The sequence below is a fragment of the Thalassophryne amazonica genome, chromosome 15, assembly GCF_902500255.1.
Source record: "Thalassophryne amazonica chromosome 15, fThaAma1.1, whole genome shotgun sequence".
Lineage (NCBI taxonomy): Eukaryota > Metazoa > Chordata > Actinopteri > Batrachoidiformes > Batrachoididae > Thalassophryne > Thalassophryne amazonica.
In genome coordinates, this window is record NC_047117.1 from 43,927,936 (window position 1) to 43,945,177 (window position 17,242).

Genomic DNA, 17,242 nt, shown 5'->3' on the forward strand with positions numbered 1-17,242 from the left:
CGACCTACAGAGAACACAGACGTGACCTATAAAGAACACAAATGTAACCTGTAGAGAACACAGATGTGACCTACAGAGAACACAAACGCAACCTACAGAGAACACAGACGCGACCTACAGAGAACACAAACGTGACCTATAGAGAACACAAATGTAATCTATAGAGAACATAGACGCAACCTACAGAGAACACAAATGCAACCTACAGAGAATACAAATGTGACCTACAGAGAACATAGACGCGACCTACAGAGAACACAGATGCGACCTACAGAGAACACAAACATGACCTTTAGAGAACACAAATGTAACCTATAGAGAACACAGTTGCAACCTACAGAGAACACAAACATGACCTATAGAGAACACAAATGTAACCTATAGAGAACACAGACGTGACCTACAGAGAACACAGACGCAACCTACAGAGAACACAGACGCGACCTACAGAGAACACAGACGTGACCTACAGAGAACACAAACGTGACCTATTGAGAACACAAATGTAACCTATAGAGAACACAGATGTGACCTACAGAGAACACAAATGCGACCTACAGAGAATACAGACGCGACCTACAGAGAACACAAACATGACCTACAGAGAACACAGACACGACCTACAGAGAACACAAACGTGACCTACAGAGAACACAAACATGCCCTACAGAGAACACAGACGTGACCTACAGAGAACACAGACGTGACCTACAGAGAACACAAATGCAACCTACAGAGAACACAGACGCGACCTACAGAGAACACAGACACGACCTACAGAGAACACAGACATGACCTACAGAGAACACAAACGTGACCTATTGAGAACACAAATGTAACCTATAGAGAACACAGATGCAACCTACAGAGAACACAAATGCGACCTACAGAGAACACAAACATGACCTATAGAGAACACAAATGTAACCTATAGAGAACACAGATGCGACCTACAGAGAACACAAATGCGACCTACAGAGAACACAGACGCGACCTACAGAGAACACAAACACGACCTACAGAGAACACAGACGTGACCTACAGAGAACACAAACGTGACCTATTGAGAACACAAATGTAACCTATAGAGAACACAGATGCGACCTACAGAGAACACAAATGCGACCTACAGAGAACACAAATGCGACCTATAGAGAATACAGACGTGACCTACAGAGAACACAAATGTCACCTACAGAGAACACAGACATGACCTACAGAGAACACAGACGTGACCTACAGAGAACACAAACGTGACCTACAGAGAACACAAACATGCCCTACAGAGAACACAGACGTGACCTACAGAGAACACAGATGTGACCTACAGAGAACACAAACGTTACCTACAGAGAACACAGACGTGTCCTACAGAGAATACTGACGCGACCTACAGAGAACACAAACGTGACCTATAGAGAACACAAATGTAACCTGTAGAGAACACAGATGCGAGCTACAGAGAACACAAATGCAACCTACAGAGAACACAGACACGACCTACAGAGAACACAAACGTGACCTATAGAGAACACAAATGTAACCTATAGAGAACATAGACGCAACCTACAGAGAACACAAATGCAACCTACAGAGAATACAAATGTGACCTACAGAGAACATAGACGCGACCTACAGAGAACACAGACGCGACCTACAGAGAACACATGCATGACCTTTAGAGAACACAAATGTAACCTATAGAGAACACAAACATGCCCTACAGAGAACACAGACGTGACCTACAGAGAACACAAATGCGACCTACAGAGAATACAGACGTGACCTACAGAGAACACAAACGTGACCTACAGAGAACACAGACGTGACCTACAGAGAACACAGACGTGACCTACAGAGAACACAAACGTGACCTACAGAGAACACAAACATGCCCTACAGAGAACACAGACGTGACCTACAGAGAACACAGACGTGACCTACAGAGAACACAAATGCAACCTACAGAGAACACAGACGCGACCTACAGAGAACACAAACATGACCTATAGAGAACACAAATGTAACCTATAGAGAACACAGATGCGACCTACAGAGAACACAAATGCGACCTACAGAGAACACAAATGCGACCTATAGAGAATACAGACGCGACCTACAGAGAACACAAACGTCACCTACAGAGAACAGACATGACCTACAGAGAACACAGACGTGACCTACAGAGAACACAAACGTGACCTACAGAGAACACAAACATGCCCTACAGAGAACACAGACGTGACCTACAGAGAATACTGACGCGACCTACAGAGAACACAAACGTGACCTATAGAGAACACAAATGTAACCTGTAGAGAACACAGATGCGAGCTACAGAGAACACAAATGCAACCTACAGAGAACACAGACACGACCTACAGAGAACACAAACGTGACCTATAGAGAACACAAATGTAACCTATAGAGAACACAAATGCAACCTACAGAGAATACAAATGTGACCTACAGAGAACATAGACGCGACCTACAGAGAACACAGACGCGACCTACAGAGAACACATGCATGACCTTTAGAGAACACAAATGTAACCTATAGAGAACACAGACGCGACCTACAGCGAACACAGACGCGACCTACAGAGAACACAAATGTGACCAACAAAGAACACAGACGCGACCTACAGAGAACACAGACGTGACCTACAGAGAACACAAACGTGACCTATAGAGAACACAAACATAAATGTTAGAAAAGTTAATGTTAATGCTCTGTCAAATATATTTACCATTATAATTGTCTTATTAATTGATTGAACAATGCCATAGAAGAGTCAAAGTACAAAGAGCACAGATAAGATTGATGAGGCAAGACATTCTTTCGTCTGTGCATGATGAAGGAAGAACAGGAACAAACTATGGACTGACTGTCTTAGGGCCCGGTCCCACTGGGGAGAGGATTAATTGCGAATGAATTGAGTACACAAATTTCGGGCATTCGTTGTCGTGGCCAAAATGGCCAAAAATGACAAATGTCCCAGTATGAATTATAGATATATTAATAATATATAGTGAATATATGATAAACAATCGTGGTTGTATAACGCATGTCATGAGGAAACGGATCCGATGCATTGCAATTATCACGGCAGCATTACGGGTGTATTAGAACTGCAATGCGCACGTGTTGTGCGTGCACAGCATCTGCATTGTGGTCATAAAAGAAGTGCACTCGGACGTCGGCATCACTATTCACACCAACAACACAGCCTCTGGAGCAACTGCTGGATTTGGACAAGTTGATTGGAGTAAACAAGCAGTGAACAGGTCGAGTGGTGATGTCTGTGGCTCACAGCAGAGCACAGCTCGTCTGAACGATTATAACAAGAAGTTATAAACATAGGAATAAATACTGTAAGAGCTGCAGACAAGAAGGAAAAAACACGCAACTGTTTTATCAAGCTTTGACAATGTAAACAAGTCAAATAATTACCTTTTTAGAAGGCTCAAAATGCTTTCTGCAGCCTGTTAGCCGCGAACGGCCCAGCTGCAGCTTCCTCTGTGATTCAGGAGGTGATTAGAGCTGTTTTAAACAGCCAATTTGCATAATAAAATGATTAATCCACCACAAAATAACTATTTTATATATGCAGCGTCCAGCGCAGAGCACATGGCAGCCGATAGAACAAAGAACGGCATCCAGCTGTGAACACAGTGCATCTGATTTGCATCCGCTGCAAATCATATGCAAAGCAGACGTAATAAAAATGCTTTATTCGTGGACAATCTGTATGCAGTCACTACAACGTATTTTAGTTTGTGATGTGGACATGATGGGCACACAAAATATCCGTTTTACACACTGTCCCAGTCCACTGCCAAGCCGCAAATCCCTGTCAGTTGCTTAAATCAGCAGATGACGGCGAATATACAGTGCATAGATTGAGTTTGTTTGTGTATGTATTGAGTATGTACGGAGTATGTAAGTTGGATGTCATCCGCAGCCAAAATTTTGTGCAGCTCAAAAATCCTGGCAATGGAAAAATGTGCCTCTGCGGATAATTGCGGACGTGTGCAGGTGTCGGCCGATTCATACAAGCATGTTTCACGCATATTGCAGATGTTAAGCGAATATGAGCCAATTTTGTGCGCAATCCATACACAAATCCTCCTGAACGCCAGTGGACCCGGGTCCTTATGCTTTGTGATGAGGCAAGACATTGTTTCATCAGTGCATGATGAATGATCAGGAATGGACTTTGAGACTGACTGTCTTATGCTAATCAAATGATTTCATTCAGTGAACTTTGGCACACCTTGGGAATGTATACAAGAGGCATGAAAACTGAATGTATTTGTATTTGTCTTCAGACCTGTACTCTGTATGACATGTACCTTTAAAGCTTTAAATAACAAAAGATCTGGTGTCTCATTTGTTGTCTGTGTCACAGAGTTTTTAGGTAATTTTTCTTAACCCTAAACTAAAGAGAACACAAACATAACCTAGAGAGAACACAAACATAACCTACAGTGAACAAATGTATCATGTCTGCTGGAGAGTCAGACAAAACACACAAAACTACAGACACACTGCAAATGCTTAGAACACAGCCATGTTCTCCCCGTGTTTGTGTGGGTTTCCTCCAGGTGTTCGGGTTTCCTCCTACATCTAAAGACATCACTGGTGGCTGGTGAAAAAAAAAAGAAATCTTGGTGGGGCTGGTAGTCCAGTACAGGCATTCAAATGAACAGTCAGAAAATTACTACTATTCCACAATAACCATTGTCCTTCTCAAAATCAGCAGTTTCACAGATAAAGTTAATCATTTACAGCTATATTATGCCCCATTTATACTTTGGAAAGGAACAGTATCAAATACAATATACACTCAAGTTCTTGAGCAAGGAACATTTCACCATTTGACACCAATTACACACATAGTACACCAAACTGTACTGCACTGCCATTATCTTCAGCCAAACAGATCATCCGTTTCGCAATGACACCCCCTTAACAGAATAGAAAATATCACCAAATTTAGACTCTTTCAAAACATGGAACAAATCCTCACTTGACACAAGAAGATTATGTACATACAACAACATTCACACCATCTTCCATAAAAAGAAAGCGAGAGAGAGGTGGTGTGTGTGTGTGTGTGTGTGTGTGTGTGTGTGTGTGTGTGTGTGTGTGTGTGTGTGTGTGTGTGTGTGTGTGTGTGTGTGGTGTGTGTGTGTGTGTGTGTGTGTGAGAGAGAGAGAGAGAGAGAGAGAGAGAGAGAGAGAGAGAGAAAATTAGGGTAAAATTAATAATTAACAATTTGACTAACTAATAACACCAAAACCTTTAAGTTAAATGGGTTAAAATTAATTAACAGTGTAGAGGACAAAGCAAATTAAGTATATAAAACCACTGAATTAAATGCTTTGCTAAACTTGAGTTAGTCTGACTATAAGCATCTTGTGTGTACTCAGTAGTGGCTGAGTTAGAATTTCTTTAAAAAACATGCAAATTGCTATTTTAGGTATTTTTTGTTGTTTTGTTTATTTATTTATTTATTTTTCAAATCATTTGTTTTGGACTGTGGAATACTCCAAAGAATATTTCACTTCTGTGGACTGATCCTTATGACGTGTAAACTGAAATTGTGTAAACTACTCCTATATATTATGACCAAAATGCCACCATGGCTGCAGCTTTGAAGACTGTTACAAACAGTCCCGATCACCCCTAACTGTTATAACTGGTCTGCTGTACCAATAAAGATCACAGCTTTGACCCCCTAAAACAAACAAACATCACTCATTCGTTTTATCTTAAATTTTCATCCTCGTTTCCACATCAGGAGCAACATTCGGCAGTAAATCCTAACAGCTCGTCAGCTTACCTGAGCTGAAGTTGCATCTGAAGGTGACTAACCTGGTTAAATAAAGGTATAAAATAAATAAATAAATAAACATGAACAGCGGAGCTGAGTAAGATTTACATTATTGGTGATTTTACTCAGAAACTAGATCAATTTTCTGATTTTATTGTCCTTCAGGCAGAAGCCTCTTTCTTGTTGTCACTACTCCCGTCCTGTTGTATGGAGCTTTGCAACATGTGTTGCAACATGTTGTGCAACATGCACTGCCTCAATCTGCAGCAGACACATTCCAAGTTAAATTCTTTCACATGCTGTAGGTTATATCTGTTTGTCTTGTCTGTTTTTGTGAGCATTTTCTCAAGTCTTTTTTAATGCAACCTGTTTCAGAACAGATGCTGGTGTTGGTGTTTTGGCAACTATTTCTGCATTTGCTGGTGTTGTCTTAATTAGGAAGTATTGTGGCCTGTCTTAGACAGCATTAAAATCCTACAAGATCAACAGCTTATAACATACTCACACATGCCACACCATATTCAAATCAAGCCCCAACCTCAAAGTATGAAAAATGAACCCTACGTTGAAAAATAAAAAGCTGCATTTCCTTGAACGGCTGCTTGAGGCTGAATGCAAACGTCAGCAGATTCTCATAGAAGCACATGAAATATGCATGTTTACAGTCTGGTTAAAAAAAAAGGTTTTAGTTTCTAAAGCTAATTTCCTTGTTCATGAAAACTATACAATCAATTCAATCAATTTTTTTTATATAGCGCCAAATCACAACAAACAGTTGCCCCAAGGTGCTTTATATTGTAAGGCAAGGCCATACAATAATTATGTAAAACCCCAACGGTCAAAACGACCCCCTGTGAGCAAGCACTTGGCTACAGTGGGAAGGAAAAACTCCCTTTTAACAGGAAGAAACCTCCAGCAGAACCAGGCTCAGGGAGGGGCAGTCTTCTGCTGGGACTGGTTGGGGCTGAGGGAGAGAACCAGGAAAAAGACATGCTGTGGAGGGGAGCAGAGATCGATCACTAATGATTAAATGCAGAGTGGTGCATACAGAGCAAAAAGAGAAAGAAACAGTGCATCATGGGAACCCCCCAGCAGTCTACGTCTATAGCAGCATAACTAAGGGATGGTTCAGGGTCACCTGATCCAGCCCTAACTATAAGCTTTAGCAAAAAGGAAAGTTTTAAGCCTAATCTTAAAAGTAGAGAGGGTGTCTGTCTCCCTGATCTGAATTGGGAGCTGGTTCCACAGGAGAGGAGCCTGAAAGCTGAAGGCTCTGCCTCCCATTCTACTCTTACAAACCCTAGGAACTACAAGTAAGCCTGCAGTCTGAGAGCGAAGCGCTCTATTGGGGTGATATGGTACTACGAGGTCCCTAAGATAAGATGGGACCTGATTATTCAAAACCTTATAAGTAAGAAGAAGAATTTTAAATTCTATTCTAGAATTAACAGGAAGCCAATGAAGAGAGGCCAATATGGGTGAGATATGCTCTCTCCTTCTAGTCCCCGTCAGTACTCTAGCTGCAGCATTTTGAATTAACTGAAGGCTTTTTAGGGAACTTTTAGGACAACCTGATAATAATGAATTACAATAGTCCAGCCTAGAGGAAATAAATGCATGAATTAGTTTTTCAGCATCACTCTGAGACAAGACCTTTCTGATTTTAGAGATATTGCGTAAATGCAAAAAAGCAGTCCTACATATTTGTTTAATATGCGCTTTGAATGACATATCCTGATCAAAAATGACTCCAAGATTTCTCACAGTATTACTAGAGGTCAGGGTAATGCCATCCAGAGTAAGGATCTGGTTAGACACCATGTTTCTAAGATTTGTGGGGCCAAGTACAATAACTTCAGTTTTATCTGAGTTTAAAAGCAGGAAATTAGAGGTCATCCATGTCTTTATGTCTGTAAGACAATCCTGCAGTTTAGCTAATTGGTGTGTGTCCTCTGGCTTCATGGATAGATAAAGCTGAGTATCATCTGCGTAACAATGAAAATTTAAGCAATACCGTCTAATAATACTGCCTAAGGGAAGCATGTATAAAGTGAATAAAATTGGTCCTAGCACAGAACCTTGTGGAACTCCATAATTAACTTTAGTCTGTGAAGAAGATTCCCCATTTACATGAACAAATTGTAATCTATTAGACAAATATGATTCAAACCACCGCAGCGCAGTGCCTTTAATACCTATGGCATGCTCTAATCTCTGTAATAAAATTTTATGGTCAACAGTATCAAAAGCAGCACTGAGGTCTAACAGAACAAGCACAGAGATGAGTCCACTGTCCGAGGCCATAAGAAGATCATTTGTAACCTTCACTAATGCTGTTTCTGTACTATGATGAATTCTAAAACCTGACTGAAACTCTTCAAATAGACCATTCCTCTGCAGATGATCAGTTAGCTGTTTTACAACTACCCTTTCAAGAATTTTTGAGAGAAAAGGAAGGTTGGAGATTGGCCTATAATTAGCTAAGATAGCTGGGTCAGGTGATGGCTTTTTAAGTAATGGTTTAATTACTGCCACCTTAAAAGCCTGTGGTACATAGCCAACTAACAAAGATAGATTGATCATATTTAAGATCGAAGCATTAAATAATGGTAGGGCTTCCTTGAGCAGCCTGGTAGGAATGGGGTCTAATAAACATGTTGATGGTTTGGATGAAGTAACTAATGAAAATAACTCAGACAGAACAATCGGAGAGAAAGAGTCTAACCAAATACCGGCATCACTGAAAGCAGCCAAAGATAACGATACGTCTTTGGGATGGTTATGAGTAATTTTTTCTCTAATAGTTAAAATTTTGTTAGCAAAGAAAGTCATGAAGTCATTACTAGTTAAAGTTAATGGAATACTCAGCTCAATAGAGCTCTGACTCTTTGTCAGCCTGGCTACAGTGCTGAAAAGAAACCTGGGGTTGTTCTTATTTTCTTCAATTAGTGATGAGTAGAAAGATGTCCTAGCTTATGGAGGGCTTTTTTTATAGAGCAACAGACTCTTTTTCCAGGCTAAGTGAAGATCTTCTAAATTAGTGAGACGCCATTTCCTCTCCAACTTACGGGTTATCTGCTTTAAGCTACGAGTTTGTGAGTTATACCACGGAGTCAGACACTTCTGATTTAAAGCTCTCTTTTTCAGAGGAGCTACAGCATCCAAAGTTGTCTTCAATGAGGATGTAAAACTATTGACGAGATACTCTATCTCCCTTACAGAGTTTAGGTAGCTACTCTGCACTGTGTTGGTATATGGCATTAGAGAACATAAAGAAGGAATCATATCCTTAAACCTAGTTACAGCGCTTTCTGAAAGACTTCTAGTGTAATGAAACTTATTCCCCACTGCTGGGTAGTCCATCAGAGTAAATGTAAATGTTATTAAGAAATGATCAGACAGAAGGGAGTTTTCAGGGAATACTGTTAAGTCTTCTATTTCCATACCATAAGTCAGAACAAGATCTAAGATATGATTAAAGTGGTGGGTGGACTCATTTACTTTTTTGAGCAAAGCCAATAGAGTCTAATAATAGATTAAATGCAGTGTTGAGGCTGTCATTCTCAGCATCTGTGTGGATGTTAAAATCGCCCTCTATAATTATCTTATCTGAGCTAAGCACTAAGTCAGACAAAAGGTCTGAAAATTCACAGAGAAACTCACAGTAACGACCAGGTGGACGATAGATAATAACAAATAAAACTGGTTTTTGGGACTTCCAATTTGGATGGACAAGACTAAGAGACAAGCTTTCAAATGAATTAAAGCTCTGTCTGGGTTTTTGATTAATTAATAAGCTGGGATGGAAGATTGCTGCTAATCCTCCGCCCCAGCCCGTGCTACGAGCATTCTGACAGTTAGTGTGACTCGGGGGTGTTGACTCATTTAAACTAACATATTCATCCTGCTGTAACCAGGTTTCTGTTAGGCAGAATAAATCAATATGTTGATCAATTATTATATCATTTACCAACAGGGACTTAGAAGAGAGAGACCTAATGTTTAATAGACCACATTTAACTGTTTTAGTCTGTGGTGCAGTTGAAGGTGCTATATTATTTTTTCTTTTTGAATTTTTATGCTTAAATAGATTTTTGCTGGTTATTGGTAGTCTGGGAGCAGACACCGTCTTTATGGGGATGGGGTAATGAGGGGATGGCAGGGGGAGAGAAGCTGCAGAGAGGTGTGTAAGACTACAACTCTGCTTCCTGGTCCCAACCCTGGATAGTCACGGTTTGGAGGATTTAAGAAAATTGGCCAGATTTCTAGAAATGAGAGCTGCTCCATCCAAAGTGGGATGGATGCCGTCTCTCCTAACAAGACCAGGTTTTCCCCAGAAGCTTTGCCAATTATCTATGAAGCCCACCTCATTTTTTGGACACCACTCAGACAGCCAGCAATTCAAGGAGAACATGCGGCTAAACATGTCACTCCCGGTCCGATTGGGGAGGGGCCCAGAGAAAACTACAGAGTCCGACATTGTTTTTGCAAAGTTACACACCGATTTAATGTTAATTTTAGTGACCTCCGATTGGCGTAACCGGGTGTCATTACTGCCGACGTGAATTACAATCTTACCAAATTTACGCTTAGCCTTAGCCAGCAGTTTCAAATTTCCTTCAATGTCGCCTGCTCTGGCCCCCGGAAGACAGAGGGGTGAATTTTCTTTAAAAATATAACTCAGAAATTTAACATATTTTAATTAGGGGTGTGGCCACTTTGAGTGACAGGTAGTTTGTGCCGCTAAGTTCTGTTGGAGTCTATAGAGGGTTTTCAATCACTTGACCGATTTGCTGCAGGACAGGTGCCGTCTCCATTCTGGATTACAAGGAGGCTGGCGCGTGATAGAAAAATGGAGAATGTATGGTTATTACGATGCTTTAAATCCTCGAGATAAAGCTATTTATCCTGATAGAAGTGTAGCAGTTGGTTCAGTGGATCCGTATCTTATACCAGATAGTGAATTTAGTGTTGATGTAACGAACTGACCGACAGTGTCACACGGCCTCCTGCAGAGCATCACAGCGGAGCTCTGAAAGTGGAGGTCGTCTTGAAATCCTGAGCGATTTCTCTCACCAGGCGCTGGAAGGGCAGCTTGCGGATCAGCAGCTCAGTGCTCGAGGACCACAAGCTAAATAAGCATCCGTATTGGAAGCGTTCTTGTGTTATTCTCAGCGGTATTTTTATGTACGTGGTCTATTAGCACTGGAACTCCCAAGGACCTGCCAAATGGCAGTTATACCTTTAAATCCCAAGGCGCTGCCAAATGGCACTCCCTGGATTTACATCTCAACGACCCCCTTTCATGAGCTAATACACAGTAGCACCTTATTCAGCTTGCGCATTTGTCCTCTTTGTGTCAGCAAAATAAAAAATAGTTTCAGTTGCATTTGTAAGAAGTAACTCTAAAGACAGAACCCAAGTACATAAGAAAAAACAGATGTTTAGTTATAAAGAATAAAATAAACTTTTCAACTTTATCAGATTCTTTGACCATAAAGACATACCCATAGCTTTAGGAATGATATTTGTACCACTATTACTTCAATAGTTATTATGCTAATGTTTTGTTAATTCTATATTCTTATTATTTCTATTGTTACCAGGTGACATTTGACCTAGTTTGTTTGAACGCACCTGGCACTGCCACATCTCCTTTCTGTGAACTTGTTACAAAAAACACAACACTTAGTAGAAGAAATTTAGATTCAAGATTCAAAGCTTTATTGTCATATGCACAGTACTTTGCTGCCAACACTGGATGTCCAAAATATCTTATATGCTCTGTACTATAAACCTTAGCCATCTCTGCGTCTCTCAGTCAACAGAGTGAGTATGTGTTGTGAGCTGGCTTTCCAGCACTTGCACATTCTGATCTAATGGCCCCATGTACATAACAAAATGTGGCCTAATGAGATGTAAAGTACCCCAGTGCTGCCATTTGGCAGCGCTTGGTAGATAGAGGAGTAGTGTAAAAATGCTGGTAATCCCAGTGTTAGATAATAAACCGACCCTTTTATTTTTTTTTTTAACTATATGGATTTGAATGACGTGCGATTACACCAATCATGCTTGAACCCTCGTGCGCATGCGTGAGTTTTTTCACGTGTGTCGGTGGCGTCATTTCCCTGTGGGCAGGCCTTGAGTGAGATGTGGTCCCGCCCTCTCGGCTGAATTCCTTTGTTTCACACGCTGCTCGAGACGGCGCGCGTTGCTTTATCAAACTTTTTTCTGGACCTGTGAGGAATATCCGAGTGGACACTATTCGAGAAATGAAGCTGGTTTTCAGTGAAAAGTTTAACGGCTGATGAGAGATTATGGGGTGTTTCTGTCGGTGTAAGGACTTCCCACGGAGCGGGACGTCGTGCAGCGCTTCCAGGCGCCGTCGTCGGCCTGTTTCGACCTGAAAACATCCTAATTTAAGGCTTAATTCACCAGGACGTTGTGAGAGAACAGAGAAGATTCAGAAGAGGCCGGCATGAGGACTTTATGCGGACATTCCACTGTTTAAGGACATTTTTTAATGAAAGACGTGCGCGCAAATTCTGTGTGCGCCGCGACAGGAAAAACACCTCCGTGTTAAAAACCATTTGTAAAATTCAGGCGGCTTTTGATGGCTTTCAACAAGTGAGTAACTGAGAAATTGTTTAACAGCTTGGGCATGTTCCAACTTGCTCATTAAGGTTTCCAACTGAGGTGTTTTTCCTGTCGCGACCCCCCGCGGTCGGGTCCGGCCCGACATGCGACTCTGCCCGCACGTTCTTTCATTACAAAATGTCCGTTAACAATGGAATGTCCGAATAAACTCCTCATGCCGACTTCTTCTGAAAGTTCTCTGTTCTCTGACGACTTACTGGGTCAACAGAGCCTGAAATGTGGAAGTTTTCAACTTGAAACGGCGAGATGCTGCCGCCTCGAAGCGCAGATCGCCGTCAGGCGCCGTGGGCCGTCCTTATGGCGACACTACAGACCAAAATCTCTCATCAGCCATTAAGATTTTTACCGAAAACCAGCTGAATTTATCGAGTGGTGTCCACTCTGTTGTGCCTTACAGTTTTGAAAATTTTTTTATCAAACAAAGCAGCAGTCTCTGAGCCATTCATAAACAATGAAAAAATCGAGGAGAGGGTGGGCCACTTCTCACTCAAAGACTGCCCACAGGTGAATGACAAAACCGACAGGCATGAAAAAACTCTCGCATGCCCACGAGGGTTCAAGCATGTCTGATGTAATCACACGTGATTCAAATCCATATGGTTTTTGAAAAAAAATTAATAAGGTTGGATACTTTTCTAATAGACCTCGTATTCTTATATAATTTTATTGCTGAATAAAATTGTAATATATAATAATATTATAGTAAAACAGTAAATTTCTGGTAGTGGCAGATCTCTGTCAGTGCCATGGTGCAGTGAGGCTTCTTCACATTGACATTGAAGCTTCTGCAATTATTCGCCAAATGCATGTAGCGTATCACAGCGGCCACCGCGTTGTAATCCAGAATGGCCGCAGGACAAAAAATGACGTGACCGATACGTCACATGAAAACCCCAGCAAAGTGGCCAATTCGAAGGTGAGAATTCACGCTTATGTGACTGGCTGCTCGGTGAAAACATGTACGCTGTTCTATTGAAATCAGTCGTTTTTTTATTGTTTCTAACTTGCTTCCAACGGCCAGCTGGTGGCTCTCATTACCTGGAACAATGAGATTTATACACCAAACTGACCTGAAATGAACCATTCGACATTAAATTGACCTTATTGATGAGTCTGACCCCTTTGAAAAGTGAACAAATTACATGTATTTGTATTGAGTTCAGCGATGTTTTCACCGACAAAACCTGCCTCTTGAGGTTAAAATGCCCTGATGACCTTGAGAATGGTCTGCTACCAGAGGCTGCTAGCTGTTGTGCTCCTTTCAGACTATTTTGTTACAAATATCTGTAATAAAATTTATTTTTGTGTGGTTAATTATTTTAGCAGAAAAATTTTGTGTTGTTTTATTTTATATACTAGCTGCATTAGCACATTTGGTAGCTTGATGACATTAAGTCTATTTAATTCACTATTGTTAAGGAAATAAATCAGTCCTAATTTTTAATACCTACGCCTAGACAAGCCGTCATGAAAACCACCACCCAGTCGCAAAAACTATGCTTTAATAAAACAGTCAAATGAAGGTTAGCCTATTAAACTATAGCTGGTTAATAGGCTAACTGTGAGATGGGGGCATGTTTAGGCTTCATTCATCTCACCCAGGGCTGCTGCCAGATTCAGGACTGCCAACATGGTGACACCCACAGCAGCACTTTTGAGCTTCAAACCACCTCTTCTGGGTCTCTTCTGCAAATCTATCCACCCTTTTCAGGTTTCAAATCCTGCAAAACCTCGGAGAGGTCGCTGCGCTGCGAGATCTCAGTAACATTGAGAACTGCATTGAGACGCTCTGATCACGCTGCACTTTAACCGCTGCACACGGACAACACCATTAACATCGCAACATAAAACTATTTTTATATTGTGCCTAAAACTCTCGTGAATATGTTCTCTGGGTTTATAGATGTTATTGCGTTTGTTTTATGTAAACATGCGAGAATCACAGGCTGTCTCTCCGTTATTTTCATTGGGAGTTGCTGTGAGCTACAATTGCTTCCTGATCATGTTCTGGGGGAAAGTGAAGTTTGAAGTTTTACAACACTGTTTGTCCTCTTTGTTCCAGACTAATATATATAATATGTCTGAAATTCGGTTTGCGTTTATTAAATTCCACGTAGTTAAACGTAGCAGACACGGATTATTCGTTCTAATTGTTTTAGCAAATTTTCAGGGTATCATGCATGCAGTCTGTTATTAATGTGACGAAAAGCATAAAAAATTACATTTTGTAGTATAATATTCATTTACAATGGTCATCATGTGGATTCTCTATGCTGTTGTGACTGCAGCGACTCTCTGGCACGCAAGGGATTATGGGATACATGAAAACCCTTAATAGGTGACTTTATGGAAGGTTTGTCCAGAACCTATCCAGTCTATGATTCAGAATGACCGCTGCCACATTTTGTCCCTGTTCTGATGCTTACTTTGAACTTCAGCAGAGCTGAGACACCTTGTCTGCATACCTAAAGGCACTGGGTTCCTGCCATATGATTGGCTGAATCAATATTTCCTTGAACAGGTGTCCGCAATTAAGTGGCCAGTGAATGCATACAACAGGATTGCTTGTGTATCACAAACAGCATAAATACCAACACTTGATCAAAAACTATGTTGCTTTGTTTTCTGACTACTGACTCATCCTGTGTGCTGCTGCATCAGGATCAAAGCCACGATGCTCCTTCAGTGCTGTGCCGCTTACCTTGGCTGGAGGGGGCAACATGAGCCACAGTGAGCACACAAACCCCCAGGAACCACAGTGACGCACCCATGTTGGTCAGGAAGGGTTGGAACATCACACCGCCAGCCGCGTCAGGAGAGCCTGGGGAGGAGGAGGAGGAGTGATGTGAGGAGCTGCAGCCTCTGTGTGCGTGTGTGTGTGTGTGTGTGTTTTATGAGGAGACAATAACAGATAGTGACAGCAAATGAGTGTGAGAAGCTGCAGAAAGGACAGAAGAGAGAAAGAGAGCGAGGAACAGCGATAACAATTGAGCAATCGCTTCAGCAGAAAGTCCTTCAGTCTGCTGTTGCCATGGTGATAGCACCATGCAGTCTGAGACAGTGTGAGGCTGCAGAGACATACGTGCTGTTAGTGTCGGCTTGCATGTGAATATGCACACTTTGTGCGTGTGCTTCCACCCCATAATTAGCCGAGAGTAACAGTGGACACTGACCCATAAAGGAGTCTAATCGTTTTAATCTCACAGACAGAGAGAGAGAGAGACAGAGAGAGCGAGCTCCTATCAGGCCACTTTTCAGGAATCTTAAATAAATGATGCTGTGGAGACGATCCCTTCCCCAGCAGGGCTAAAAGGCTGTGTGTGTGCGTGAGCGTGCAGGTGAGGCTGCGCTGGATGTGTGTGTGGGAACAGCCGGCCTGCAGGCACACAAGCCCACAGAGGACCAACAGTAATACGACTCCTGAATACGGCAGAATGAACTCCTGGCCTGTGACAGAAGACCAGATCAGGGCTGAACTGCAACATGCACAGCATGAATATCACTGCAGCGTGCAAATCAGCATCTCAGGATGTGTACGTGCTAGTATCCATGCATGCACATGCACATATGCATGTGCTGTCATGTGACGTGCTTCCCTTTGTGTTTTGTCAGGTAATGACAGCAAACAGATTTAGGTCACTGCTCACGAAACATCCAGCATGGATTCAAAGATGTGCACACACACACACACACACACACACAGAGAGGAGAAAGGAAGGCCGCTGCCTTCTTTAAGTCCACTGACCCAACAATACCTAAAAAAAGCCCTGCAACCGCAGGGACACTGTACGTGCACAACACACCACGGAACACACACTGAAAAAGCTGATGGCAGGATGTTTTTCTCACAATATCACTCACACACACACACACACACACACACACACACACACACACACACACACACACACACACACACACACACACACACACACACACACACACACACACACACACACACACACACACCAAGACAACTCTGAAGGACTTACAGGCTTCTGACTGTGATGGGAGAAACTACAGATACTGTGTGTACAAATCATGTTTACAAATGACCATTTTCATACACAAAAACAGAAGAGCCAGTTCAACTCTCCCATGTGTCTTATGGCAAACTGAAGCTAGAATTTGTCTTATTATTTTTTTTATTTCTTGCTTGATTACTTAATACCACTCCAATATGAAGCTCTGTAAGTGGTGATGCAACAGCCAAAAGTTGTACTATGTACAATTTCTACAGTCACAGCCACATGATACTAGAATACCTTCAGAGTTGATCATAGGTGTCTTGGTGGCTTTCCTCACTGAAAGACCTGAAAGCACTTGAAAGACATACTTTTAGTTTATCTAGTCATATATGGGCTCTGGAATGGGAGGTAGTATGTGTACAAATGACCATAATTCTAAAAGGTTTAATACAGTATTGATATTATAATAACCAAGTGGCCTCTGTGTGTGTGTGTGTGTGTGTGTGTGTGTGTGTGTGTGTGTGTGTGTGTGTGTGTGTGTGTGTGTGTGTGTGTGTGTGCATGCGTAAAAATTAAAAGCACCTGCTTGCAGCACAATGCAGAAAAAACAAAAAGTTATGTGTGTGTGAGACTGACGACAACTAACATTTTCTGTTTGATATGCTTATGTATTTTGGGTCAAGAATGAACGGCGCCTAAACGGAAAGTTGATAGGACTAATATCTTTGGAGAATTTAGCAATTTTATCTAACCAGAAAACAACAGACACTGTCCTGC

At 41.7% G+C, this 17,242-nt stretch overlaps 1 protein-coding gene across 1 annotated transcript in view; it reads right to left on the reverse strand.

Annotated features, from left to right (window-relative positions):
- The window catches only part of LOC117526798 (adhesion G protein-coupled receptor L1-like), a 144,950-nt gene that overhangs the window by 115,840 nt on the left and 11,868 nt on the right, over window positions 1–17,242 (reverse strand). The window contains exon 3 of the mRNA XM_034188870.1: window positions 15,199–15,320. Coding sequence (XP_034044761.1) covers window positions 15,199–15,292 — 94 coding nt within the window. The 5' untranslated portion in view covers window positions 15,293–15,320. The remainder of the gene's footprint in view (window positions 1–15,198; window positions 15,321–17,242) is intronic.